General features: G+C 33.6%; 1 protein-coding gene across 8 annotated transcripts in view; it reads right to left on the bottom strand.

Moving 5' to 3' along the window:
* The window catches only part of LOC126740942 (kinase D-interacting substrate of 220 kDa B), an 82,540-nt gene that overhangs the window by 21,613 nt on the left and 33,452 nt on the right, over positions 1-27,475 (bottom strand). For all 8 annotated transcript variants that reach the window (XM_050447144.1, XM_050447176.1, XM_050447199.1 and 5 more), the window contains 16 exons: positions 26,481-26,678; positions 26,278-26,424; positions 26,094-26,217; positions 22,552-22,769; positions 18,061-18,302; positions 17,765-18,003; positions 14,573-14,737; positions 14,287-14,515; positions 7,433-7,570; positions 7,230-7,378; positions 3,169-3,319; positions 2,906-3,113; positions 2,654-2,854; positions 2,379-2,600; positions 2,181-2,325; positions 1,552-1,653 (listed from right to left, as the gene is read on the bottom strand). In XM_050447144.1, coding sequence (XP_050303101.1) covers positions 1,552-1,653; positions 2,181-2,325; positions 2,379-2,600; positions 2,654-2,854; positions 2,906-3,113; positions 3,169-3,319; positions 7,230-7,378; positions 7,433-7,570; positions 14,287-14,515; positions 14,573-14,737; positions 17,765-18,003; positions 18,061-18,302; positions 22,552-22,769; positions 26,094-26,217; positions 26,278-26,424; positions 26,481-26,678 — 2,878 coding nt within the window. The remainder of the gene's footprint in view (positions 1-1,551; positions 1,654-2,180; positions 2,326-2,378; positions 2,601-2,653; positions 2,855-2,905; positions 3,114-3,168; positions 3,320-7,229; positions 7,379-7,432; positions 7,571-14,286; positions 14,516-14,572; positions 14,738-17,764; positions 18,004-18,060; positions 18,303-22,551; positions 22,770-26,093; positions 26,218-26,277; positions 26,425-26,480; positions 26,679-27,475) is intronic.

The raw sequence follows: 27,475 nt of genomic DNA, 5'->3' as shown, positions 1-27,475 counted from the left end.
GCGACTACCACTATATTACTTAACGTATTTGTGAATTTAATTTGGATCGTTTTAATTGGGACTATGAATACGAAATTATATTTATATTATAAATAGTCTTTAACTTTTTAAGAAATTATCCCATCCCATTTATTTTATCAGAACCATTGTTATACAGGGTGCGGCATAACTGTCTCCCTATTTTTAACCTTCCCTCGTAATGCCGTGCGGCGTCGCAGAATAGTGGGGGTACCGCCACTAAGAGCCGTATGGGAAACAGTTTTGTTTAAACATGTTTTAGTCTGAAGCATCATGTGGACCAACGCACAGCGCGCATTCGCCGTGGAAGTCCGCGAAAATCGGTCAGTTATTGCTGCGCAACGAGCGTTCCGGATAAGGAAAACATCGAGACTGTGAGACGCTCATTTTTGCGGTCACCTAGATGTTGTCACCTGCACAGAGACACGCAGCTGCTCTTCATTTATCTGACCGCACTGTGCGAAGAATTCTTCACAAGGATCTTCGTTTTCATCCATACAAGATGGTTCTGGCACAGGAATTATCAGAACGTGATTGGAACAATCGACGTGCTGCATGTGAAATTATGCTTCAAAATTTACCTCAGGGCGCAGTTTTTTTTAGTGACAAGGCACATTTTTACTTGTCTGGCTGGGTAAACAAGCAAAACTTTCGGTATTGGGCCGCTGATAATCCGAGAGAGATACACGAGAAGCCTCTACATAGTGAGAAAGTGACAGTTTGGTGCGCCGTATCTGAAATGAGGATAATCGGCCCTTACTTCTTTGAACAAGAAAATCACGCTGTTACTGTCAATTCGGAACGCTATATAGCGATGATTCACAATTCTTTCGCCCCAGCCTTTGCAGAACTCAATGTGCCAGATGCCTGGTTTCAGCAAGGTGGGGCAACAGCTCACACATCTCGAGCTTCAATGCAAGTATTGAGAGAAATGTCCCCCGGACGTTTGCTCTCCCTAAGAGCTTTTCTTGGCCTGCACGCTCGCCCGACCTAACGCCCTGCGACTTCTTTCCGTGGGGTTACCTAAAAGCTGAAGTCTTCAAACATCGTCCAACGAGTATTAGACAACTAAAGGATGCAATCCGCCTGGAAATTCGCAGAATACCCCAAGAAATGCTTGTAAGAGTTATGCGAAACTTCAGAAGTCGCTTGCACCAGTGCTTCGATAATGGTGGACGGCACTTGCCAGATATTCTCTTCAAAACCACATAGGACAAAAATGTTTTAGTTGTACTTTAAAAATAAAATCTTTGTATTTCAAATAACATTTCTTTTATTATGCCTTAAAAACAGGGAGACAATTATGCCGCACCCTGTAGATAGGATTATAACCCTTCAGAGAATAGAGCTGTTTGTTGATTACCTAATATGATTTTGTCAAATAATAATATTATCAAATTAAGAGCCGAGTTGTTCCAACAAATAGATAAACCTATCACAGCTTTTAAAAAATAGTTAAATGATTAAATAAAAATAATAATATACTACAAGAACTATAAAAGAAAATTAAAATGTCATTTATTAAAAAAGTACCTGTGACGTAAACGACGTTCATTAACCTCCTCATGGATCGGGGATTCACGTCGCTAAAGTAGTCATCTGTGAGGAGCATTTTGGTTAAATCTTGAGCGCCACCTGTAGTTAGAGAATAAAGTTAAAGTTATAACTTAAGAGTTAAAATATAATAAATTATTTTTGGGGTTAGGGTCTGGAAATTGCCCCTATATAGTGTCGTCTCGGTTATTTAAGTAGTTTTCTCAACATCTTCAAATTTTCCCTTATCAGACAGTTTAAATAATGTTTTATTTATTCCACGCAGTTGAAAAAAAAATAAAAATGTAACCTCATTTTAATAAAACTTGGTTTCTACAGCTTGAAAACCAGATTAGTATTCTTCCAAGCGATTCTACTTAGCCAAATTTCATATATTTTTAAGGCTATTAAGAAATATACTATAAAAAACTATTTAAACAACTTGGAAAAGCCCCGATTTCTTATTCCAGGCTCTAGGGCTTCTGTTGGACAGTCAAAGGAAAAAACCTAACATGTTTCTTCCTACCTTACCTTCCTATACAAGACGGACAAACTAAGTTACTGCCGAGAAATTGGCCTCCAATAAATTATAAAAAAAACATTAAATATTTTAAAGCGTAATAACGTACCTATTCGATTTAAGTTTGATCCAATCGAACTGGCCACCGACTCAGACAATTTCAATTTCCTGGACCCTTTTCTTCCTGCATATTTTAAATTCTCCCTGCTGGCCGACACTAAATTGTTCTCATTCGACAATCGACGACTTGACGACTAAAAACGCAATCAGTAACACCTCAATCGTACTATTTCCTTTATAAACTTACAGATCTGGCGAGGAAAGTATTTAAATTCTCCTCGTTCTCGCTCCAATTATTAGAATTCGCTTGAGTGGCCTTCTTATGGGATGAAGCGGTTTGCTGAGCGACTTTCACCTTCCTAAGACCCGAGTTCTGAAGATAAAACGGCAAATGCACCATATTATTCAAATAACTGAACCCTCCGATGTTACTTTCGGTGAGTACACGTCGGTCATTTAATTCAACCGCCTAAAATCAAGAACATTATTGAGTATCCAATGGGGTATTACCATAAAGCGTACCTTTGCAATTACGTGCGGATCAATGGCTAAAATGATGATAAACTGCGAATTTGCATCTGAAAATAACACGTGAACTGTATCGAGAATCAATAAGACTTTTTGCTGTTCGCAACTGTCCAGGCCATCCACGATTATCACCAAGCGAGTTTGTTGGGTATTAAGTCCATCCAAGCATTTCACCATGTCTTTCATTAGATTTACCTGAAAATATTTACTGGAATTCTCGGCAATTTGAGTTTAAATGAAACTTACTTCTTGCCTAAGGGTTTGCAAGAATCCCTCACTTTTTAACGTGTCCAACTTTGAAATTGACCGCTGTAAATGTCGCCTTTGGGAGAACAACAGTGAAATGAATAATTTACTCCAAGTATATGCGTTGGCGACGGTGGCCACCGCCAATAAAAGTGCGGCCAGGATAAGAATCACTTCTAAAGTTGCTTTGGCCATATTTGCAGAAGATCTTTGATTAAAAATTTTATTATTTTATAATCATTTGTATATATATTTATACGTACGAGTCCTCGGAACTGTTAATACTCTTGATACGCCGTATATAGTAGGTTAATGCGCTAAAGCCAATGGCCACCATGAAGAATATTATTTCGAATATGACGACGTATGGTAGGCAGCACATTTTCCTCCAGGTCCAGGTAGAAGCAGATTTTACTAAAATTATTGTAACAATATAGTTGAGAGAAGTAAAGTAAGCACTGAGATTGGAACTATTTATGCATATCGTTCTACTGGAAATCACAATTTTTAGGTTGTGCCTATGAAACAGTTTACGTAAATTTGATGTAAGTTAAGTTAAGACGAGTTGGTTGTGTCGTTTTTATAATTATTCCTCAGAGAGGTTGATTTTTAACAATTTTCTTGCTTCAAATGTTTTGTTGCAAAATGTCCAAAAATTGTTTTTTAAGATCATTCATAGTCAATCACTGAAAAATTGAATAGGCTGCTTCGTAGACACAATTTTTTTACATAAAAAAACCAATTAAATATGTTTCATCTATAAGTGATATAATACTTATTAAACCACAAAATGCATTTCATGCCACATAAATTGCTGTTTTTGTTAATAGATTACCTTCTCTCCCAAGGTCTAGTTATAAGAAAAAAAAATATGTAAAAGCGTAATAATAACACTTTTTTTAATAGATTTTGGTGCTTTGATAGTGTCTATGTACTCTAAGAGGAATTTTAGAGAACTTCTGAAAAGAAGAAGCACAATAATAATTTTTTACAATTTTCTCACTAGTACATACACTAAATGTAATTCCCATAAACGTATCATACAAAACTTAAAGGATTTTTTACGCCTGTTAAAGCCAATAAGTTACAAACAGTTACAGTTACAGATCAGTTTGTCTAGGAATTAATGTTATGAATCATGTTATTAAAATTAAAGAAATATCAGCCTTTTTAAGTAGTTTTGTCCAAGGACTACTCACTTCAAAATCCAAAATTTCAGAAACTAATAGGAATATTCTCATCAACCAAAAAGACTAATATTCAAAAGAATATTTTTAACAAAAATTGTTTAAGGTTTATGACAATCTAAGCAAGAGTTTCAGAAACATCGACCATTTTAAGCAGTGGCGTCCAAGAAATGTGATTACTCATTTCAAAGTCGAAAAACTCAGAAACCAATAGCAATATTCTTATACCATAAAAAGCTTAATGTTCAGACGAATATTCTTAATAAATATTATTTAAGGTTCATTACACTCCAAGAAAGAGTTTTAAAAATATTAGACTATTTTAAGCAGTGGTATCCAAGAACTGTGAGTAGTTACTTCAAAGACCAAAATCTCAGAAACCAATAGGAATATTATCATAAACCAAAAAGCTTGATATTCATAAGAATACTCTTTACAAAAATTGTTTAAGGTTCATTGACAATCTAAGCAAGACTTTCAGAAACATCGACGTTTATAAGCAATGGCTAGGTGCCATTGCTTCAAAGTCCAAAAACTCAGAAACTAATTGGAATATTCTTATACAATAAGAAGCTTAAAAAAACAAAAACAAAGGTAAGGACACAAAGTCACGGTCTCATCCAATCTATATAATTTCTTAAAAAAGCTTAAAAGCTACACGTGTTTCGCTCCTGTCGGAGCATCATCAGGCCTAAAAAATACATTAAGATATTTTTCTAAAAGAACGCTTATAAAACTCATTACCTAGACCTACACAGATCACATTACAACTAACAACAAAAGAAAAACTAGGTTAAGTTAACAATTCCCACCATAGATAAAAATGTATGCTTAAAAAATAAAAAAGTAAAAATTTAAAGTGTCACCAGTGGGGAACGATCCCGCAACCTTTAGATTCACAGGCGCGCGTCTAACCCATAGGCCACCAAGTAACATGATAAAACATGGGGAACACTCCGAACTATACTATTAAGTGTGAATATAAGTAAACATCTTAACAATAAAAATCAAAAATATCTAAAAACGAAAAAGAAAAGACTTTTTAAACTGTTTGTAGTTTTAAAAGCAATTGTAAGATTTGTAGACTTAAAAAACTTTGCAAGCTGAAAAGAAATATTACCAAAAAAGGACATTGATCTAAAAAGGTGACTATTTTCATTATTAAGATGGATTAAGTTGTAAGTAAGTTTGTATTTATTAAAGAATTTAGAATAAAGGCGATTAATTATATCAAGTGAAAAACCATTGTTAAAAGCAATATGCTTAATTATATTTAGTTCATCAAGAAAAGCTTCTCTAGAAAGGGGGATGTTGAAAAGGCGATAGAAAAGGGAATTAAAAGAGGCAAATTTGTAGGAATAAGGGGAGTTTGAGAGTATTGGATGACATTGTCCGTAGTGGTGGGTTTGCGGTAGATCTCAAATTCAAGTTTGTTGGTATTTTTTGAAATAAGAACATCAAGAAAAGGTAACTTTCCATCTCTTTCTTCTTCAATGGTAAATGAGATATTTGCGTGAAGAGAGTTTATAGAAATGAGGAAATCCGCCAATTCCAGATCATTTCCATTCCATACCACAAAAATATCATCCACGCATCTCCTATATACAGTGAGAAAAGCACCAAACTTCCCATTGACAATCTTTTTCTCCAAATGGTGCATAAAAATCTCACTGAGAAGAGGAGAGAGGCAAGACCCCATTGCTAGTCCAGTAACTTGTCTAAAAAACTTGTTGTCGAAAACGAAAAAATTCTGATCAAGTACTAGTTTAAGGAGTGTTAAAAGATCATCAACAATAAATCTGTCAAGCGGTGACTTAAGCAAAAGGGACCTGACTAGATCAAGGCAATCACCAGGTGGAATACTTGGAAATAAGTTCTTAACGACAAGAGAAATTAGTTTTGAACCCTCTGGTATGCAGATATTTTTCAAAAAACTTGTCAACTCTACTGAATTTTTTGTGGAATAAGTACTTCTGAAACCAGTTACATCTCTGAGTGTGGTATTTAACCAGGCTGACAAGTTGTAACAAGGTGAGTTTACAAACGATACTACTGGCCTAATAGGGAGATTGGGTTTATGGATTTTAGGAAGGTCGTAGAGGAGAGGAGTTCTGGCATTCATAGGGTATAATTTTTCTTTCCTAGTATGAAAAAATTCTAAAGTCAGATTACACCTATCAAGGGTTTGTTTTACCTTGGAGAAAAAAGAGCTAGTAGGATCTTTGTTTACATTAACAAAGTCACCCGAACCCAAAAAATCCAAAACCTTCCCTATGTAATCATCCCTCTTAAGTATAATCAGGCAGTTACCCTTGTCAGCTTTCGAAAGGATTAAATCGTGAAATAAAAAGCTTGATATTCATAATAGAAACGTATCATCCATTTTTCTCTAAGAGACCAAACGAAAACAAAACAAAGGTAAGAACACAAAGTCAGGGTCTCATCAAATCCATATAATTTTTTAAAAGTTACACGTGTTTCGCTCCTATCGGAGCATCATCAGGCTTAGACATTACTGTAACAACTGTTACATTACTAACAGTTGTTACAGTAATATAACTGTAATGTGATCTGTGTAGGTCTAGGCCTGATGATGCTCCGACAGGAGCGAAAAACGTGTAGCTTTTAAAAAAATATAATTATGGATTTGATGAGACCGTGACTTTGTGTTCTTAACTTTGTTTTGTTGATATTCATAAGAATATTCTTTACAAAAATTATTTAAGGTTCATAGCAATCTAAGCAAGAATTTCAGAAATATCAGTGGTGTCCAGAGATGTGTTTTTTTAACCTATGTTCTATGCAAAGTTTTACAACATTTTATTATGTTTGATAGATGTTTTTAAGAACCTTTGTGTACAGGACAATAAAGCTTTCTTTAATAAAATAAACTAAACAAGTTTGAAATCTAAATTTCGCACCCTCAGGCCCTTCCTAACCCAACTCCTCCAATATAAGACATAATTTCAGGCACCTAGACTCTATAAAAGCACCAAAACCTCCTATAGACCCTAAGTTTCAACCCCAAAATGTCTATTTTAATTACTCCCTTTAACATATATATATATATATATATATATATATATATATATATATATATATATATATATATATACTTAATATTCAATAAAACTCACCAGGCTTAGGTCTAAAAGCTCTGTATAACCTGGTGGCCAAAGTACCATAATGGCTCTCAATAGAATCGTATAAGGAACCGATCATTTGTACCACCGAATTTTCGCCGCCAGTTGTACTGCTCAACCTCGTCTGATCCGTAAAAAAGAACCTTAAAACATATTTAACTGCACTGCTAATTATTTTATGAAATTAAATAATAAACCTTATTGGTTGCGCTGAGATTCCATCCTCCCTAGAGGCCCCTGGCGGATGGCAAAACAATATTTGCAATATTAACTTTAAATTGTTCATTTTCCTGGTGAGTCTCACGTTGAAATTGTAGGGCCAGTCCCAGTCGTAGCTATAAAAGAATATATTAATTAAAATTGGATACGTGCAAAAATCCATTTAGTATAATATTCGTGAGCAAAAAAAACTCTGATGATATTCTACTGACTATTGTATCATAGAAACTAAAAGAATGTGACATAAGTTTTAGGTGAATGATCCGAAGAAGATTATAACTTTACTGATTCATATGTATATTCATTATGAATGAAATGTCAATTAGAAGTGTTTAAAATATGCTGTTATGGACATATGATTGTTCTATTGAAGTTAAGCCAGCAACCATTTTGTGGATCCTCCACCTCTTTGTATCAATTTGAATGCTGTGGCAGCCAATACCAGGGTTAGTCTTGTATATAATGGATTCTACATAATTTTTAAATCAGTTAATGCATATATGTTACGCTCAATAGTCGAATAGTCGACTTCGGGCATTGCCCGAAAAATATACGCAATTTTAGTTTTGAGCAAGAAATATTTCCCAAACCCGAACAAATTATTTTATACGACTTTTGAGCATTACGAAATAAGCAAAACTAGTTTTGCGCAATATGAAATGAACAGAACTAGTTTTGTATATTTCTGTATTATCAGCACTAGTTTTTCTTATTTTGCAGCCTCCCAAACCCAGGTAAAAAGTGGGGTTATGTTTATGTTAATTAAAAAACGCAAAGAAGATTCTGATGCCATACTATATTTTGTTAAAAATATCGGATAAAGTGTTTCTATCGTTCACCAGGCACATATTTCTACGGGTCATAAACGGCATAAAGGTATGTCTCGAAACAACACTAATTATTTACTAAATCTAATGTTAATATTGTATAATGCAAGTACCACCCCATTGGCTAGACGAGCCGTTAAAAACAGCTACATATTACAAGATCCTATTGGCTGGTTTAGTTTACAAATTAGTTTGGGTTAGTTCAGGTTGGTTTGATTACCTTAAGTTGGTTTGATCTGGTTTGTTTTGATTTAGCGTGTCGAATAATCAAAAAAACTAACTCAAGCTAATCAAAACCTGGACTAACACAAACTAATTTGTAAACTAAATCACCCAATGGAATTTTCTGAAATATGTAGCTGTTTTTAACAGCTAGGCCAATGGAACGGCACGCTATGGTGCGTCCGGGCGGTACTGGAGTTGTACAATATTAAATTAATTTAGTAAATATGCCTCCCGCTACCGGTATCCAAACAAATGCCAGGAAGTTGTAGGATAACGACAAGAATTAAAAATAACCTATAAGGTTAGTTAAAATTATTAGCAACCAATAAACTAATATTTAGGTTATTGGTTGCCTATAACGTCTTATTACCGGAATTTATTCGGATAAAGAAAAAATACGCAAACATTACTAGAGAAACTATTAAAATATACCTAAAACTGTGTGAAATATGTCAACTGAAAAAACGGCACCTAGAAAGGGAATCGTTGTTAAGCCTATTTTAAGTAAGCTAATGAATTCTCGGTGCCAAGTTGATTTTATTGATATGCAGACCGACCCAGATGGAGACTACAAATTCATCTTGAACTATCAAGACCATTTGACTAAGTTTTGTGTTCTACGCCCAATGAAAGGTAAAACTGCTGTAGAAACTGCCAGAAACCTAATAGAAATTTTTTGTTTATTTGGAGCTGCGTCAATACTTCATTCTGATAATGGCCGCCAATCAGGTCATTATTAATTTAAAATGCCAGTGGCCACATTTGAAAATCGTTCGTGGAAAACCGCGCCACTCACAGAGTCAAGGTTCTGTGGAACGGTGTAACAGAGATGTGCGAGATGCTCTTATATGTTGGATGTCCGATGAAAATACAAAACACTGGGCCGATGGACTGTGTTTCGTCCAGTCCAAAAAAAATAGAAGCTACCACAGTGCAATTAAGCGATCCCCATACGAGGCTATGTTTGGGTGCGCTCAGAGAAATGGTTTAAAGGATACTGACTTGGCCCAAGATTTAGTTGCTTCTTTGGAAACTGAAGACGATCTCGAAAAACTCTTAAATGAAAGCAACGAACTTCAAAATACTATAGGATCTATAGATGAAACCGAAACAGTTGAAGATGACGTGCAAGTTTCTATGATTCATAGGGCAAATAGTAAAGTGCAAGTTCTTATAGTCAACAAGGATAATATGGATGATACCGAAGCGCAACTTTCTATTATCGATTTAAAAAATATGGCGGATAGTGAAGTGCAGGATTTTATGCAAGATAGAGAAAAAGGAGAAGAAGAAACTTCTAAAGTTAATATAGCCATTGAAAACACGAGAAACGAAAATGAACTTTCGTTATGTACTGTGTGTCAAAAGCCTAACACCGTCGTAGAAAACTGCTCAAAGTGCAAAGGAAAAATTCATGCTGCCTGCAGCATTTTAAAAGTTAACAACGAATTGGAATCAGAGTTTCAATGTTTTCTTTGCCAACGTTCCTACGATATAATTATGAATCATGAAAACGCTAAAAGTACAAGCCAATTTAATGCTCGCACAATCAAATAAAAAATTTAAACCAGCCTCAGTTGGCGACAATGTCCTTGTATGCATACCAGACGTGGATCGTGGCAGATTAGCACCACGAAATGTAATGGCAGTTGTTCAATCAATTGATGATGGGTTTTACAAATTAGCAACAAAGTCTGGAATTTTACAAAAACATTTTTGTAGAAACGAGTTTCAGTTGGCTGATAATAATATTTTTATAGAGAACAACAATTTTGGCGACAAGAACGACAAAGAAATATCACTTAGAACAGCATTATCCAATATATCAGGGTCTAAGCAAGGATTTATTTAATGTGTGTGCATTAAAAAGTGTATTAGCAGATCATGCTCTTGTCAAAAGAAAAATGTCCTCTGTAATTCTAAATGTCATCATTCAAGCTCTTGTTTAACTAAATTATATTTTTAAATTAACTGGATACTTACCAAAGAATAATTATTTATTTGATTTTGTATTTGTTAAAATATTTTTAATTTAAATAAAATAAATTTAAATACCATTTCCAACTTTATATCTAATTTATTCCGATGCTGGCGCTAACTGAATAAAAAAAGCAGAATTAGAGCTGGTGATTTAGAAATATTCAAAAGTTCTGTGCATTTTAAATTGCGCAAAACTAGTTTTGTTTATTTTGTAATGCTCAAAAGTCGTACAAAATATTTTTTTCGGGTTTGGGAAATATTTCTTGCTCAAAACTAGAATTGCGTATTTTTTTCGGGCGATGCCCGAATTCGACTATTGAGCGTAACATATATACTTACGTAAAGCACTAGGTAGGGGGTAAGGGGTCAGGGGTCAACAATGTTCTCTAATACATTGCTAGCTAACAAAAAGTTCATGAAGCATGTTTGTGAACAATCATTATTTTAAATTGTCTGCTAACATTAACGTCCACATATAGATTGATTTGGATGAAATATGGATTTTACGGCTTTGTAATTAATCACTTACTGCCGCACTACACAAATTGAGCTCAGAATGTTGGACCCAAATTAATCTTTATGTGGACGTTAGAATTAGCAAAACAATTTAAAATAACGATTGTTTACAAATATACTTCGTGAACTTTTTGTTAGCTAGCGTGTTAGAGAATGTTGTTCACGCCAGCGTGGAACCGACGTTATAAGGAGAGACAGAGGAGTCAAAAATCCCTAAAAAGTGAGTCATGTAATACCTGAACGCTTCCTAAAATTGGTGAAAATATTCTGTAAAACATACAGTTATTGGCACGGAATATTAACAATTATTGCCACCGTGTCAACAACTGTCCGAGTTAAAACTTCGTTTCACAGTATCATTCAAGGTAGAAATCAAAATATTAAATTTATGGAAAGGATCTTCTTACATCAGAGATATTAATAACTATAAGTCAATGTGTTGTAAGACCCCTGGCATATCTTATGAATAAATTTATACAGGAAGGTATTTACCCTGATATTTTAAAGGAGGCAGTAGTAAAACCATTATTTAAGGCGGGTGATATTTGTAACTTAGAAAACTATAGGCCATTGATTATATGTCAAAAGTTTTTGAAAAAATAATAAAAGTACGCATTGTTAATCACTTGGAAAGCAATAACATCTTGTCGGATTGCCAATATAGATTTCGAAAAAGGGGATCAACGAAGGATGCCATAACGGATTTGATATCAAAAATATATGATTCAGTGGATAAAAGCAACCCAACCAACACTATATCACATAAAATTTTACTGAAGAAATTACGAAATATTGGTTTTTATGATAATTCCCTAAATTTAATACAAAGTTATTTGGAAAACAGATTACAATGGGTTGAAGTTAATGATGCTCTTATGGTGTTCCTCAGGAAACAATTTTGCTTGCTTAATAATGCTAATAATGCTTTAGGTCCAATTTTGTTTAACATTTATGTAAACGATCTATACAGAGTTGGATATAGGGCAAAATTTACCAGCTTCGCTGACGATACAAGCATCCTCTAGGGCTCAATCTTTACGGCTTATCTAATTCTTATACGGCTGAATCATGGGAAGCAATTAAAAACCTAATTCAACAAGATTTCCCAAAATATATTCATTGGTTTAATAATAATCAGTTGAATATTAACTTTTCCAAAACATTTTTTATCCCTTTTTGTAGCTATTCTAGCTAACCTCAATATACTAGAATTTTATAATTATTTCCAAGAAGTTAAAATAAGTCGATGCACAAAATGTAAATATTTGGGAATTTTTATTAATAGTCATCTTAAATGGTGTCATCATATAGAGTACGTAAATGGAAAGCTTAGGTCCGTATTACCACTATTTAAATTTTATCGTAGTGTATTTAATTTGCAACAACTTAAATGTCTTTACTACGCTTTGGCTCAGCCATATTTAACCTATGGTTTTATTGCATGGGGAGGAGTTCTACAGTCACACCTAAACTCTAAAGCGGTTATTCAAAAATGGTTCCTAAAGATCATTTTAAGAAAGGATAGGATGTACCCTTCAGACTTGTTGTTTGCTGATGTGGATATTTTTGATGTAAGATTGTTATTTTTTAAAACAATGGCTATAAGATTTTTTATGAAAGAAAACTGTCGTACAAGATATAAGTCATCACCAGAATATAGAAAAAATGCAGTGTTAAATCCTCGAGTTAAAAAATTGATTGGACAAAGATGCTTTGAATATTTAAGCGCTAACATTTATCAGAGAGTTACTCATATCATTGGAACTGCGCAGTCAATTTTTACTTTTAAAAAGGCAATTCAATTCTTCTTAAAAAGCGAAATCACTAGGAATGAAGAATATTCCCTTTTAGACAAGAAGAATACCTCAAACTACTGACAACTATGATCTCGAAATGTATTCATCCTGATTTTAATTTGTTTGTTGTGGTTGATTAGGTATATTTTTTAAGAGTTAGCTTATTACCGTCCTAGTATAGTATAGTGAGTAAAACTTTGATCATTGGGATAGATACTTAGTATATGTTTATCCTTTCACGCGCGATCAATATTGGGGTGCCAACAAATGTAGCGCTTACCCTACTTTCATGAACCAATTTATAAATCTACAGATGAAAATTTGCATCCTATTGGTCTGTATACAGGGTGTCCCAACTCTTTTTACACAGAATTTTTTTTCGCCCCTGTAGTTAAGATAAAAAGTGTTTGTTTGGAAATACCAATTTTGTTACCAGTATTGGTAAATGTCCAGGGTGTCTCAAAAGCAAAGTTTTCATTGTCAAATAGGTTTTTTTTTAGTGGAACGCCCTGTATATTTTAACAAATTTTTACTCTTTATTTAATTATCAAATCAAAAATGTATCTAACAATAATACACTATACATCAAATATATGATTTTTGGGATGGCTTTTCAGATAATTGCTTATTATGATGATATTATTTAATTCTTATTCAATATACTATTAAAACAGTTAAAAGCGATTATGAAACTAGAATAATTTTAAGAAACTTATAGGAAATGTTCAAACTGACTACTCTCAGTTTGACAGAGTTCGTACCTTTCTATTAGCTCCGTGGTACAGACGCTTCCTATTACTTCTTCCGAAATTGCTCTATAGCCACGTGTAATTTTGTTTTCTAAATTCTCCAAAGTTCTTAGCTCCTCCCCACAAGAAAAAATCTAGCGGTGTTAAGACTAGCAGGTGACCGGGCTGGCCACCTGACAGGACCTCTATTTCCGATCCAGTACCTTCTAAATCGACTGTCAAAGAGATCTGATACAATCTGCGAGTTGTCAAGCACCATCTTGTTGAAGCCACATATTACGTCTGCTTCTTCTGCTAGAGGAACTTATCTCGAAAACCATCAATATTTGACGTATAGTGTATTATACATTTTTGATATAGCATTAAATAAAGAGTAAAAATCTGGTAAAATATAAAGGGCGTTCCATTTGGAAAAATTTACTTGACAATGAGAACTTTGCTTTTGAGACCCTCTATACATTTGCCAATACTATCAACAACATTAGAATTTCCAAACAAACATTTTTTAATGTAACTTTTTTTCATTTCATATACAGGGGTGAAAAAAATCGTATGTAAATAGAGTTGGGACACCCTGTATTTTTATTTATTTAGTTGTTGAAAAACATTTTATTTAATATAATGCATAATGCCCAAATCAAGGGTTCACTTACATGTCCTATTTTATTTTTTGTTTGTTTATTATTATACCTGAGATGCATGTCACTTAAATTGTATCACTAGGTGTTTTATTTATTACCTTTTGCTGGCAAACCAGATAAAACCCAAAAACAGAAAACACAAGAGGAAAAATACGGCAGCAACACCCGCGGCCCAAATTTCCGCTTTTACATCCGTGGTAGTGGCTTCTGTTGCTATATAAACGACAGTAGCGACCACTATGGCCATATGGAATATAACCAGGAACAGTAGGGTGTTAAACTGGAATACCGGATCGACCCATTCTTTAGCGAAGTTTTTCATTTCATCTGCAATAGAGTCACTTTATTGATGGAATATTTAAATGAACGAAAGTGGTTGATTACCTCTTAGTTTGGTTAATAAAAAGCTTTTTCCGCTTCCCCATTTTGCGTAGAGACCGACGGTTATTGGCATGGAAAGGCTCGGCTCGCTTAAAAAGTCCGCCAATGCGCTGCTGTATAAATCGTAACCCAGCATGTTTTCGTTGTCCTCGTTGGTGTTTAATCGCCCTTAAAATTTAATTCTTTTTAAATAAGTAATAAAAAAAAATATTTATTTTAGAGTATATAAGTTCATAATGGTTCAAAAGTACAATGTACAAGTACTCTATTTTGATACGTAATACAAATGAAAATACAGTATCGGAGAAAATTAGAGCAACTTTTAAAATATTTGCATAAACTGTTCATATTGAATTTCTTACAAAATGTTTTATAAAAATATGTTTGTTTGCCAGGCAAGAATATTGTTTATTTACTGTACAGTTTTTCTTGGGCTTCAAAGTCGAGATAAAAAAAAGGATTATAAAAACAACTGCCACAACATTAGAGCAACTTAGAAACAAACTGGTTTTAAGGTAAAATGAAAATTCTGCAGTCTCCCTCCACTTATTTATTAAACATGATTAAGCTTTTTAAAATTCCCGCCATTTTTCGGACACAGCGGTGTCCATCATCAGGGTATACTAGACTTGTTGGCAAAACGAGAATTGAAATTATGGAAAATACGGCAGCTTCTGAATGAAACGTGGCATGGTATATGGATTGGAAGAAAAAATGCTATCAAATTGCCCGCGAGATCACCCGATTTGTCTGGTCTGATCACTTAGACCTTCCTTGGCAATTTAGATCGACTCCAAGGCATCCAATTTTCTACTATTTGGATCAGAATGTCACATTTAAATATAATATAACATTATAATACAATAATACATATATAATTCTTAATTTTTTTTATTTATCTTTTATTTTACAGCTACATTTGGAAAGGAAGTGTTTCCCTGACCTGCAAGCTCGCATAACGTGTGTAATGCGAAATATGGCGAGGAAGATACGCCACATTTCACTGTGCGTAGGTGATATTGCTGAAGACGATCAGAAGGAAAGAAACGCCATAAAATTCGTTGATGGTCCCAATAATCCGAGATTACAATTAATTTGTCTATACATTTGCTTAATGTCACACAAACGAAAACATAAGCATACAATTTGAATTTGAGCACAAGAGAAGCTATGTCCTTTTGAATCTTGCGACCTACCAACAGAGTATCATTTAAAGATAAACCCTGAATGTCGCCTAAACTAGAATTAAAAACGACTCGTAATTTAGATATCACCACGGAATTTGAATTTTTTTCTTTAAAAACAATATGATGACCTATATAATAGGCTGAAGCGGAATGCTCTGTAATGTTCTGTAGGTACCATAACCTTTGTCCAAATAATCTCCCATGAAGTCACAATACTTAATACGCAAATCAGAATTTTTTCTGAGGCGATTTTCAAGCATAGAAAAACGTCTGTAGGCTTGAGAGTAGGTATCAGGAAACATAGAATTTTTGTGTCGAAAAAGCAAAGGAACAGAAAAGCGATCTGTAGAATTTCTTACGGTTATTCGTATATAAGTTTCCTTGCATTTATTACTTTCAGAGGATAAATGAAAGGGTTTCGATATTTCTTAAGTTCCCAAAATTTCCGCAAATGCATATCAACACTTGTTCCCAATGAGATATGACAGGATAGGATTTTGAGAAATAAGGTTAGAACCGCAGCTTATTGTGATAAGTAGACCAATTATGACCGACTAACACTATTTCCAGACGATCCAGGCACTATTATATAGAAAATAGGGGAAAAAGTTGAATTCTCAATATATCCCTATCTCATTCTAAAAATTAGAGGTGGATGGGAATAAAGTTATATTTTTCTTATATAACTAGATCAGTTAGGTTCTTCTCCTTACAGCTTGGGCACCACAGAATACATTTGTGCGATTCTGTAACAACATGACACGCGACTCTGTAGTGGTTTGGATTTCACAGCATGTTCTACAAATTGGTTGCGAGCACCAATCACAACGATATCCGAATAGCTTTATCCTCTTTCGCAACACACTTCAACTGAACGACCAAAATAATACAGTTCGAAAATAGACCAAGGAATTTAGCAGAAACACATGCGTACCGTATTTAGGGTTGTGGTTTTAATTTTAAACCCGAAATTAAAAGAAAATCGACTTATCTGTAAGAGAATATTGATACTTAACATCGATATCAACGTTCCGATATCCATCCTTTGAAGAAAATATCGCATCGGCAAAGATAATAAAGTAAATAAAAATGTTCAGAGGCGATGACAACGAAGCGAAACGAACAATGCGCTGTTCTTTGTTTTTAATCAAATTTATTAAGTAAAGTTAACTTTACTTATTAAATTACATGTTTCTGTGATTCTACTCTACTTCTAATTAATAGCCGTATAAATTCTGTTGACGAATAAAATACGTGACATCTTAAAAATTGATTAAAAAGGCCTGGAACAAAAAGTAACCTTTTTAGAGATTAAAACATCTAGCAATACTAGAAATATGGCTAAACATTTAAAATTATATAAACATCTCAAAAATGGAGGATCAAAAGGTAGTTTGTTAAAAACTACAATAAGGTAAGTATGTTCGACATTAGAATTGGTAGAAAAACTGAACTTTAGTCAAAAAGATGGCAAGAAATAGGATACAGTCGCGTATAATTTAAATAAACTTTCGTATCGATTTCGATTTAAGTGATTTAAATGTATGTAACTTATTATCTACAGGTCTATAGCACAGGTGGGATGGGAGTATCACTATCAAGAATCGATTCTTAAATATGTCGATACTTACAAGCTGAATATCAAAGAGAATCGATACTGTTTTCAAAAATTGTCAAACGATGCTAGTATCAATACCCTCCATTAGATACCAATCCTTAACCATATTTATCTGAGCAATGGGGTCAACAATAGAAAAGAATTTTAGCACAATATATACTTTAATTATTTATGAAGCTTCTTCTGTGAATATTATGAAGCACAAAAGCATAATTTGTTAATCAACGCATCCACTAGAACTGCCGACCTTCAAATTTTCCAGTGATCTAAGACTCAGGCGTTAAAACTAACTATGACTGCAGGAAAAGCGCAAAATATGGAGAGCAAAATATAGCTGTTTTTTACACTATCTTACTTAATAAATAACTTAAGAAGGAAGAAAATGCTTACTGGCTCCAAAAATTTGCCCCAAAATAGTCTTGGGGTGGCTCATGTCGATATTATAAGGAGTTTCCCCAGCTCTATTCGGCCTATAAAGCAACTGGCTATGCTTCGGGTTTCGTAGCAGTATTTCAACGATATGCTTCGATCTTGCTCTCATGGCGATATGCAGGGCCGTATCACCCTTTTTATCAGCCGCAGACACTTTCGCTTTCTTTTCCAGAAGTAAATTAACAATTTCCGAATTCCTGCAATTAAAATTCACTTAATTTGAAAGTAGCTTATCATTAAATGATGATTTTTACCGATTTCGGACGGCTTTTAACAGCGGAGTGTCGCCATCTTTGGTGGCATTTTCTAAGTCCGGATTAAAATTGAGTAGCAGTTTGACTATGGAGAGGTTTCCCTTTTCGACCGCTACGTAAATGGCGGTTTTCCGGTCTTTGCCCAGGGTGTCCACGTCCGCGTATTTCTTTAAAAGGGCTTCGACAACGTTCTTATGGCCTCCTTTCACCGCGTGGATTAAGTTGGTATCGCCTGCTCTATCCTGGAAATCGAGGTACGTTATCGATTGGTGGAACTTGGTTCGCTTTACAACTATTTATATCATTTTTCTAAAAATGGCCAAAGATTCCGCAAATTCTGGTGAGTAAAAAAACAAAATATCAAAGTAACATCAAAGAATATATTATATTTTGAATATATTTTGAAAATGAAAATCAGGATAAAGATAACCATAATAATTTTAAAAACATTTTACAAAATTCTTAGTTATAAAAAGAAACTATTTTAATGGCTTATATAAAAGTGCTGGTATAATTGAAAAAGACTCAAAATGTTTACTAGCCCATGTAAAAAAATATCAGTGAGGATGACATATATAATTTTAAACATTATAAAATCCTCTCAAAATAAAAAAAGGATTAGATGATCTAAGTTACGAGTTTTATAAATCCTTTTATATAGAAGTATAAATCAAATTTTAAAAAAATTACATTAAATTTATCATCTGGCTTGACTTTCCGACTAGAAAAATTTAACTTAAACTAATTTTTTTTAAAGGAATCTGCTGTTAATTAATTTATTATTATTTATGGAATACCCTGTATAATCAATTATTATTGTTATAATTTAACGGGATCACATTTTACAATGTGTCGATCTATAACAATTGTTTGCAATTTGCAAAAAAATCTTACTTTAACTGCCTGGATATATAGAATGCATCTGACTAGAGCTATCAATTTCTAAAAATATAGTATTACTAGTTGTTATACTAAATATACTAAATAGTATAACTAAATTGTTCTCGATGACATATTGTCAAATATATTCAAAATACGTCAATATTATATGTTTGGGGGATTTTAACGTTAACATGATTGAACCAAAACGTGATTCCGGTAATTCAACAAGTTTAGAAGCGATTTTCTCCTGTTATAAAATGTCTCAATTAATAAAGGAATCCACTCGTATAACTCCATTTGACAAGTCTCTCATTGACTTGTATAAACAACAAGGTACTTGAACTAGAGACACTGTTAGAAGAACTGAAACCTAGTATACTATGCATATCTGAGCATTGGCTTCAAAATGAAGATATCAAATCTCTATGTATAAATAACTACAACTTACAAGCATACATCTCCAGAAGGACGTTTCGTGGTGGTGGAACGGTAATTTTCAGCAGGAATGACTTAGAGATAGACCACTGGAGATAGAAAATGCGGAAACCAAAACACTCCCATTAGAGAAGCATTTTGAATATTCAGTCACCAAATTTATTGTTAATCAAAAAACCTTTTATGTTGTCAGCTTTTACAGATCACCTACTGGTGACCCTGATGTTTTTCTTCATAAAATTCAAGAACTATTGTATGAGTTATATACATGTATTAAGTCTTTTATATTCTGTGGTGACTATAATTTTAATTTTGCAGGTCCTGACTTGGTTGCAGACTCGTTGTGTTTCTGAGTTATGGTTTGGATGATCGTGTGCAGGGCATTACAAGACCGGGCATTCAAGACGGTAGCCTGATCGATAATGTATTTACAAATATACAGAAAAATCATTCAAACTGCAGTAACTATACTACCAGTTTCTCGGATCATACATATTTAAATTTAAAACGGTGAGTACCCATCCAAACGTGACCTACACGAAGCGACGTTTTTTTTACCTCTGAAAACATATCAAATTTTATCAACTTACTACAGAATGAATTATGGGAGGGAGTTCAGAATGCCAAGACAGTTGATTTAAAATATGATGCTTTTTCAAGTACTTTCCAATATTATTTTCATCAAGCATTTCCTCTGTGTTCTTCAAGAGTTAAAAATCATTCACAGCAATGGGTCAATTCTGACATAAAAGGGTTCAAAAATTATATTAATTATTTGTATATTTGGGCAAAACGAACTAAATCAGAAGTTGCTTATCATCATTATAAAAGTGAAAGAAAGAATTACCGGAGGTTTTTATCTAATTATATAAAGTCAATAAACAACAGCAGGATTACAAACTCAAAAAATAAGAATAAAACAGCTTGGTCAATCATAAATTGTTAATCAAATAAAAGTAAAAAAATCGCAACCAATCAAACTAAAATCAGAATCGGGTGAATTGGTAGTTGAACCGGAAAGGATTGCGGAGGCTTTCTCTCAGCATTTTAAATTAAACCCAGATCCCGGCAACAAGGTTCGTGGGCAAATACTGGATGATGTGCTATGTCCGGACACTTTATACCTGTTTCCTACAAGTGAACAAAAAATCTTCAATATTATTATGCATTTACCCAATAAATATTCATCAGGACTGGATGAAGTACCTGTTTTCTTACTAAAAAAAGTTGCTAGCCTTATCAAAAAGCCATTAAATGTAATAATAAACTGTTGTTTTGAAACAGGCATATTCCCTGACCAACTTTAAAAGGCAAAAATAGTACCAGTACTTAAAGGGTAGCCCTCAAGAAATAAAAAACTACAGACCGGTATCACTACTTCCGTCGGTCTCGAAGATCTTTGAGAGATCGATCTACGGTAGGCTTGTTGAGTTCTTATAACAAAAAAGAGTTTTTTCTGCGAGTCAGCATGGTTTTAGGAAATCAAAATCTACAGAATTAGCAATCTTTAAAACAATAGAATTTATTGCAAATCAAATTGATAAAAACGAACAGGTAGTTGGCCTGTATTTCGATCTTTCAAGGGCCTTTGACACTATTGATCATGAAATTCTTTTCCTTACATTAGAAAAATATGGCATTAGAGGTCAGGGTTTACAACTCTTAAAATCTTATTTAAATAACAGAGAGCAAATTGTTGGTGTCACAGATGGGGGGGAAAACGACATACTCTCTTCCAGCAAAGCTAACACAGGGAGTACCCCAGGGTTCTATTTTGGGCCCTGTGTTATTCCTTTTGTATGTTAATAACTTAAACGCAAGTATATTAGCTGATCTAGTTAGTCAGTTCGCTGATGACTCATCGGTGCTGGAAAGCGGTTCCACCCAGAACGTGATCTCAATAAAATGCTCTCAAGCAGCTGAACAAATGAAAAAATGGTGTGAAGAAAAAAAACTTAAATTAAATACTGAAAAAACTGGCCTGCTTACATTTTCTAAATTCAAAAAAGACACATCACTCAATGTAAAACTTAATGGAAGGTCTATAGAGTGTTTGAGCAGTATTAAATTCTTGGGTATACACTTGGATGGATGTCTTAGTTACGAAAAACACATAAATTACTTAACATCAAAACTGAGCAGCCTCTGTGGTCTTATTCGTAGACTCAGGGATCAACTATCAATAGAAACCATTAAGATTTTTTACTTTTCAAACATTCAGTCAGTGCTGAATTATGGCATCATGTTTTGGGGTAGTGGAAGGGATGCCCAAAATATTTTTAAGGCGAAAAACGAATAATTCGGTGCATATTTGGACTCGCTCCCAGAACATCATGTGGGGAGTATTTTGATGGTTTCGGTGTACTTACTGCCCCATCACTATACTTCTTATCACTTGTGATGTTCATTAAGAAGCATCCTCAGTTATTTCCAACAAATCAGGATGGGTACTCACGAGACATGACGACCATAACAAGAAACAGAGAAGCTCTTGGAATACCTGCACACGGGTCAGCTTTCTTTGAAATAAGCCCAACTTATCCAGCAGTAAAGGCATACCACATGTTACCTGCGGGTCTGCGACAGATTCAGAGCCGTAATTTATTTAAACAGAGTGTTAAGCGATTTCTTATTGAAAAAAGGTTCTACTATTTTAAATTCAAGAAATAAAAATGTATCTTTATGAATTACAGATTTTTAAGTTTTTGTGTTTATACGGGGTATTTGTTGATTTTAACGTATTACTTTATAATTTTATTTATTTTGAAAAAAAATGTTTTAGATCTTTTTAACTTAGGTCATAAGATTTTAATTCGAGTCAAAATATGTTGACGTTGCTTCGTCTTTTTATTAAGGATTTGGATGGCAATAAAGGAATTTATTATTATTTACAAGTATAGAAAGCATAATAAACGCAGGGATTGTCGAAAATGTCGAAAATAATTGGTGAAGCAATTTCATACAGATCTATTACAAATATCAATATAGAGCAATTCGAACTCGATTTAGGTAGCTTGGAATAAAATTTTTGAGAAAATAGAGTATTTGAACATGACATAATTAATTTGCACGTTTCAATGTAAAAAAATTAAAAATGATAATAATTATGCTCCGTGTATTAATAAACGTAAAACATGTTGTGGAGAATTTGACGTAGATAATGCATTATTTTACCTGTATATTAATATAAGCTCCGGCAGCTAATAGGGCCGTAGCAATTTCATAATACCCTTCCTTACAAGCGATAGTTAAAGGGCTACAGCCGTCTTTATCTAAAGCGTTCACGTTGGGTTTGTGCTCCAACAGGAGATTCACCACGTCTACGTGGTTACCATAAGTGGCTACAATCAGAGGTGTCCAAGAGTACATTCCGGCCGTATCTACATTCGCACCTAAAAATATACAAAAAATTGCAATTTTATGAGTTAGATTCAGAGCCAGAACAGGAGTTTTATTTAATATTTAATATTTAACAGGATAACATTGAAGATACAAAACAAAGGGGCTTTTACATCATAGAATCTATTATGACTATCTATGATCACAGAAAGTAATTAACACAGATTGTTTTATTAATTACTAGGTGATCAGTTTCACTCTGGAGGCTGCCAGGTCGGATGCTTTTCTTGTTACTTTGTTTAAAATTGAATCAAATAAACATTAGTTAATTGGGGCGGTATTAGTCGCATTTTATGATTAATTTTTACAGGCTGATTAAAATCTATTTATTTGATTACGGTTAGCGGCAAATATAGGGATGTTATCTGCTTGATACCTAATTTTAACATAATTTGATTGGAATTTTTAAAAAATTTATATCAATAAAAGTAATTAATAAAAGAAATAGAATAATATATGTAAAATCGATTAAAAATTCCAAATAATTAAACTGCAATAAATATGCGCCAATTAACGATTAAATATTCAAAATAATAATAATTCTTCAGTCAATATCTTGTACTTACAGTAACAATAAGAATAGCTTCTCTATTGAAAACAATAGGGAAACTTAGTGAATAACAATAAAAATATATTGCCTATTGAAAATGCATCACAAACACAACTAGAATAGACAGTCTAGTTTTACTTGATTTGATAGTACCCATAAAAATACAAAAGGAAATAGCTTGACAGGATATATGATTTTGCCAATAGTTGCGGGCATGAGTTAGAGGACTGGAGAATATCATAAAAAACTGACATGTTTCTCAGATTTCTTCTAGTTTTCAAGGTTGAACTGGCTCGAAATTCTGGATATGAATATTGTAAGAAGGGGACTACACACATAAATCATATTCCAAGTAACTACGTACAAGGGAACAATACAGCAGCCTAATGAAGTCAGTCATCTGAAAATCTCCATACATCTCTTGATAATTCGATTGTTAGGCTAATCGAAGTGGTTTCAGATATGTACGGGGTATAAAACTATCAACATCAAGTCTGATACCCAGGTCTATTATTAGGTGGATTATATTCAAGGATGTGACTGATATAGAAAGAATGATCAATAAATTACCACAGAATTTAAGCAGCCACAGTATTAACCTTGAACCCGAGCATAATTATCAAGCGATTTTACTTTCAGGAACATCTTCAAATTGAGAGATCTCGTTGATATAAATATTCAATAACAAAGATTCAAGTGTGATCCTAGTGGCACACCAAATATTACAAGAATTCCTTTTCCCAATAACCTTGAATTCAAACAGCCTGAGTTCTATCAATCAAATACGATTAAATCCATTGCAGAAGGAATCCATCATCACTTATCATCTTTATTTTATATAGTAACATTTGGCGAATGACTCCGTCGAAGGCCATAAAGAAGTGTCTTTAGAAATCATGTACAGGGTATCTCAAATTAGAGCCTCACCATTGGGATCTCGTAAACTAGAAGATATACGAGGTCGGTTAAATTGAGACAAAGTTGCGCAATTTGGTGCTCATTAAAATTTATTTCAGCTGTCATCAACAAGTTTGTTTTCTTAAATACGGCGCTGGATTTTAAGAGCTCCTTATGTTCCTAAACCAACGATGTATCGCGCTTATTCAAAAATTTTATATTAATGTCAATTTAATTTTGTCTTTTAACAAAAAATATATTTTTAATGGGATTAAAAACAAAAACCTTTTTTTATAATAACGCATTAATAAAAAAAGGTTAAACACTAACATAAGAAGAGGTTCAAAAAGAACACAATTAAGGCAAATATTCAAATAGTAATCCGCCTGCTTGGATGCATTTTCGTGTCAGTCTATGAATTTTATGGAACGCACGCTGTCCTTGCGGGGATAGCCCTGATCTGCCTTGTTAGATCTTGACGTAAGGCTTCAAGATTTTGTGGTGTATTTTAATAAAGACGGTTTTGAAGAAATCCCCAAAGAAAGTAATGTAAAGGGTTTAGGTGGGGGCTTCTAGCGGAGCAACGTATGGGTCCTTGGTTTCCAATCCATTTGTTAGGAAACAATTCATCTAATAAATTGGTGACATCCATTATGTGTGGTGCACCGTCCTGTTGCCACCATAGTTGAACCAATTCATCCAAAAGTTCTTCCATTAAGAAATCCATTATATTGGTCCTTATTAATTCTGCATATCTTGCCAAAGTTAGATTTCCTTCAAGAAAAAACGGGCCGATAATTTTATTGTGCCACATACCGACCTATACATTAAATGGATTTTACATTTTGTAAGGTTTATATCCATGATTGTGTAAAATTCTTAAAACTGTCATTCGCGATAGTGCCACCTCGTTTGACAAATGATTGTCGTCCCTGAGGACTTATTTCTTGATTCTGCCTTGGGTTTTCTATTGACCAATAGTGTTCGTTATGTCTATTAAATAGTCCATTTGTTGAAAAACTGCATTCACCTGTCACTATAATTTTATTTAGGAAGTCGGCATTTTCATTAAATTTATCTTGCAACTAGTAAGAAAATCCTCAGCGTCTCTCGGCATCGCCAGGTCTTAGTATTTGGCTAATATAAATTTTGTAATTTATATCCATGATTATGTAAAGTTCTTCAAACTGTCATTCGCAGTACTGCCACTTCGTTTGAGAAAAATCTAATTAAAGCTCACGGATTATTATTTATCTTAAAAATTATTTAAAATTATTCATTTTACTATCTACTTTGTTTTAAAACTTAGTGTCTAAAATAATTTGTTCGTCTTCGAAATCGATTCGTCTTCCATAGTTAATCCTTGGTTTAACAAAACTTTCGTATTGAGCTAAGTTATTATCAATTTTAGCAAAATAAGTGTAATGCGGCTGCCGACTTTATGGATATTTCAACAAAGAGCGCTATTTGTGAAAGCAACAAGCCATTTTTAAAATTCGATGCGACATATAATAAATCCTTATCATGTTTCTTTTTTCTTCAGAAGAAAAAGGCATTTTGGTTAAATACGCATTAACGATTAGTGAGCAAACAATGAACTGTCAAAATATTTAATAGTTTAAAAGTAAACAAATAAACAATGATTGTCCGCGTGCACCGCCACTTTGATAAATAATTGCTAAAATTTCTACATATTTATCTCAGGGCCTAAGATTTGAAGAATGCTATAGCAATGAGAATAAGTAATTTATTTTGGTACATCTATTTAAATAGAGTCGTAAAAAAATCATTTAATATTTAACTCTTTTAATAAACAATCAAATATGAAAAAAAACTATAATTTGACATGAAAAATAAAAAAACCTCTTACCAGCCTTAAGAAGAACTTCCACGATTTCCGTATAGCCTTTCCTGCTGGCCCACACGAGTGCCGTGGTGCCATACTTATCCCCCACATTCACCTTGGCACCATGGTTAATTAACGCCTTTAAAATCTAAAATACTCATATATAAGTAAACAGCAATCATATTTTAAAACAAATATAAATGTTTACCTCCAAATGCCCCCTACCGGCAGCCCAAAGCAATGAAGACACGTGATAGTTGCCGTGGGCGTTCACCTCGGCCCCACGATCGAGCAAATGGACGGCGACGTTGGTGTGACCTTTATAAGTGGCCCACATCAGACCACTCCATCCACCCTAAGAAGGAGAACCTGTTACTTAATACTGTACGAGTAAAGAATTGGTTCAATTACCATGTCTCTGTGGTCGATGTCAGCATTATGCTCAAGCAACTGCAAAACGATATCGTAATGTCCCTCCTTGGAGGCGCAAAGTAACGCGGTCCAGCCGTCGTTATCTTCGGCATTCGGGTCGGCACCATGGGCCAAGAGTTCACGTACGAATGCCCCTTTACCTTTGGTCGCAGCCACCATAAGGGCTGTAGTGCCATTCTGGAATATTATTGAATAGATATACGTAGAATATGCGCTACTTAAGTATATAATTTAGTATACTTAATTAATAAATGAATATTTTTATAATAACAATAGTGTTTATTTTCAAATGGAATATAACAAAAGAAATAAATTCGGCAATAAATACATAATGCCTCAAGCCCTCAGGACCTAGTACGCTCTGTGAGGATTTACTGGTATTTTTACTATCGCCTTAATATAAATCTAAATTGTAAAACAAAACAAATAAACTAAACTATGAACCTATTGCATGATAAAAAATAGAAAAATAAAACCCTATTTTTATTTTCTATACCAACATAATTAAAACCAAAAAAAAATCAAACAATTCAACAAAATATTTTTATAACAGGAATACTAAAGACCTACTATATTTTTTTAAAAATCTGTGTTTACCGTACTGCACCAAAGCAAGACACAGATTAAGATTAAGGACCATATAAGTGAACATGTTAATTTCTAATATTTACCAAACCATCAATAAGCTGCCTATTTTGAAGGATAATAAATTTTTTGATCCTACTTTTAACCAATCCCAATGAGTTGCTACCTAGAATAATACGTCTCATTTCTACTGGAAAAAAATTATAACACCTGGGAAAAAGAAAGGTAAAAGAATATTAGTCTATTGTCTTCCTACCTGTAGTGGTTTGTGAGGAATTCTTTTGACGATTTCTTGTATTATTCTGATTGTTGAATCAGTAGATGAAATACATGAAAGTTGGATTAATGAACAGGGTATTTAATTTAGAACAAAAAGTGTATGTCTAAAA

This window comes from Anthonomus grandis, chromosome 1, assembly GCF_022605725.1.
Source record: "Anthonomus grandis grandis chromosome 1, icAntGran1.3, whole genome shotgun sequence".
NCBI classification, from domain to species: Eukaryota; Metazoa; Arthropoda; class Insecta; order Coleoptera; family Curculionidae; genus Anthonomus; species Anthonomus grandis.
Note: the sequence above shows the minus strand (reverse complement) of the source record. Positions and strands in the feature narration are given on the sequence as shown.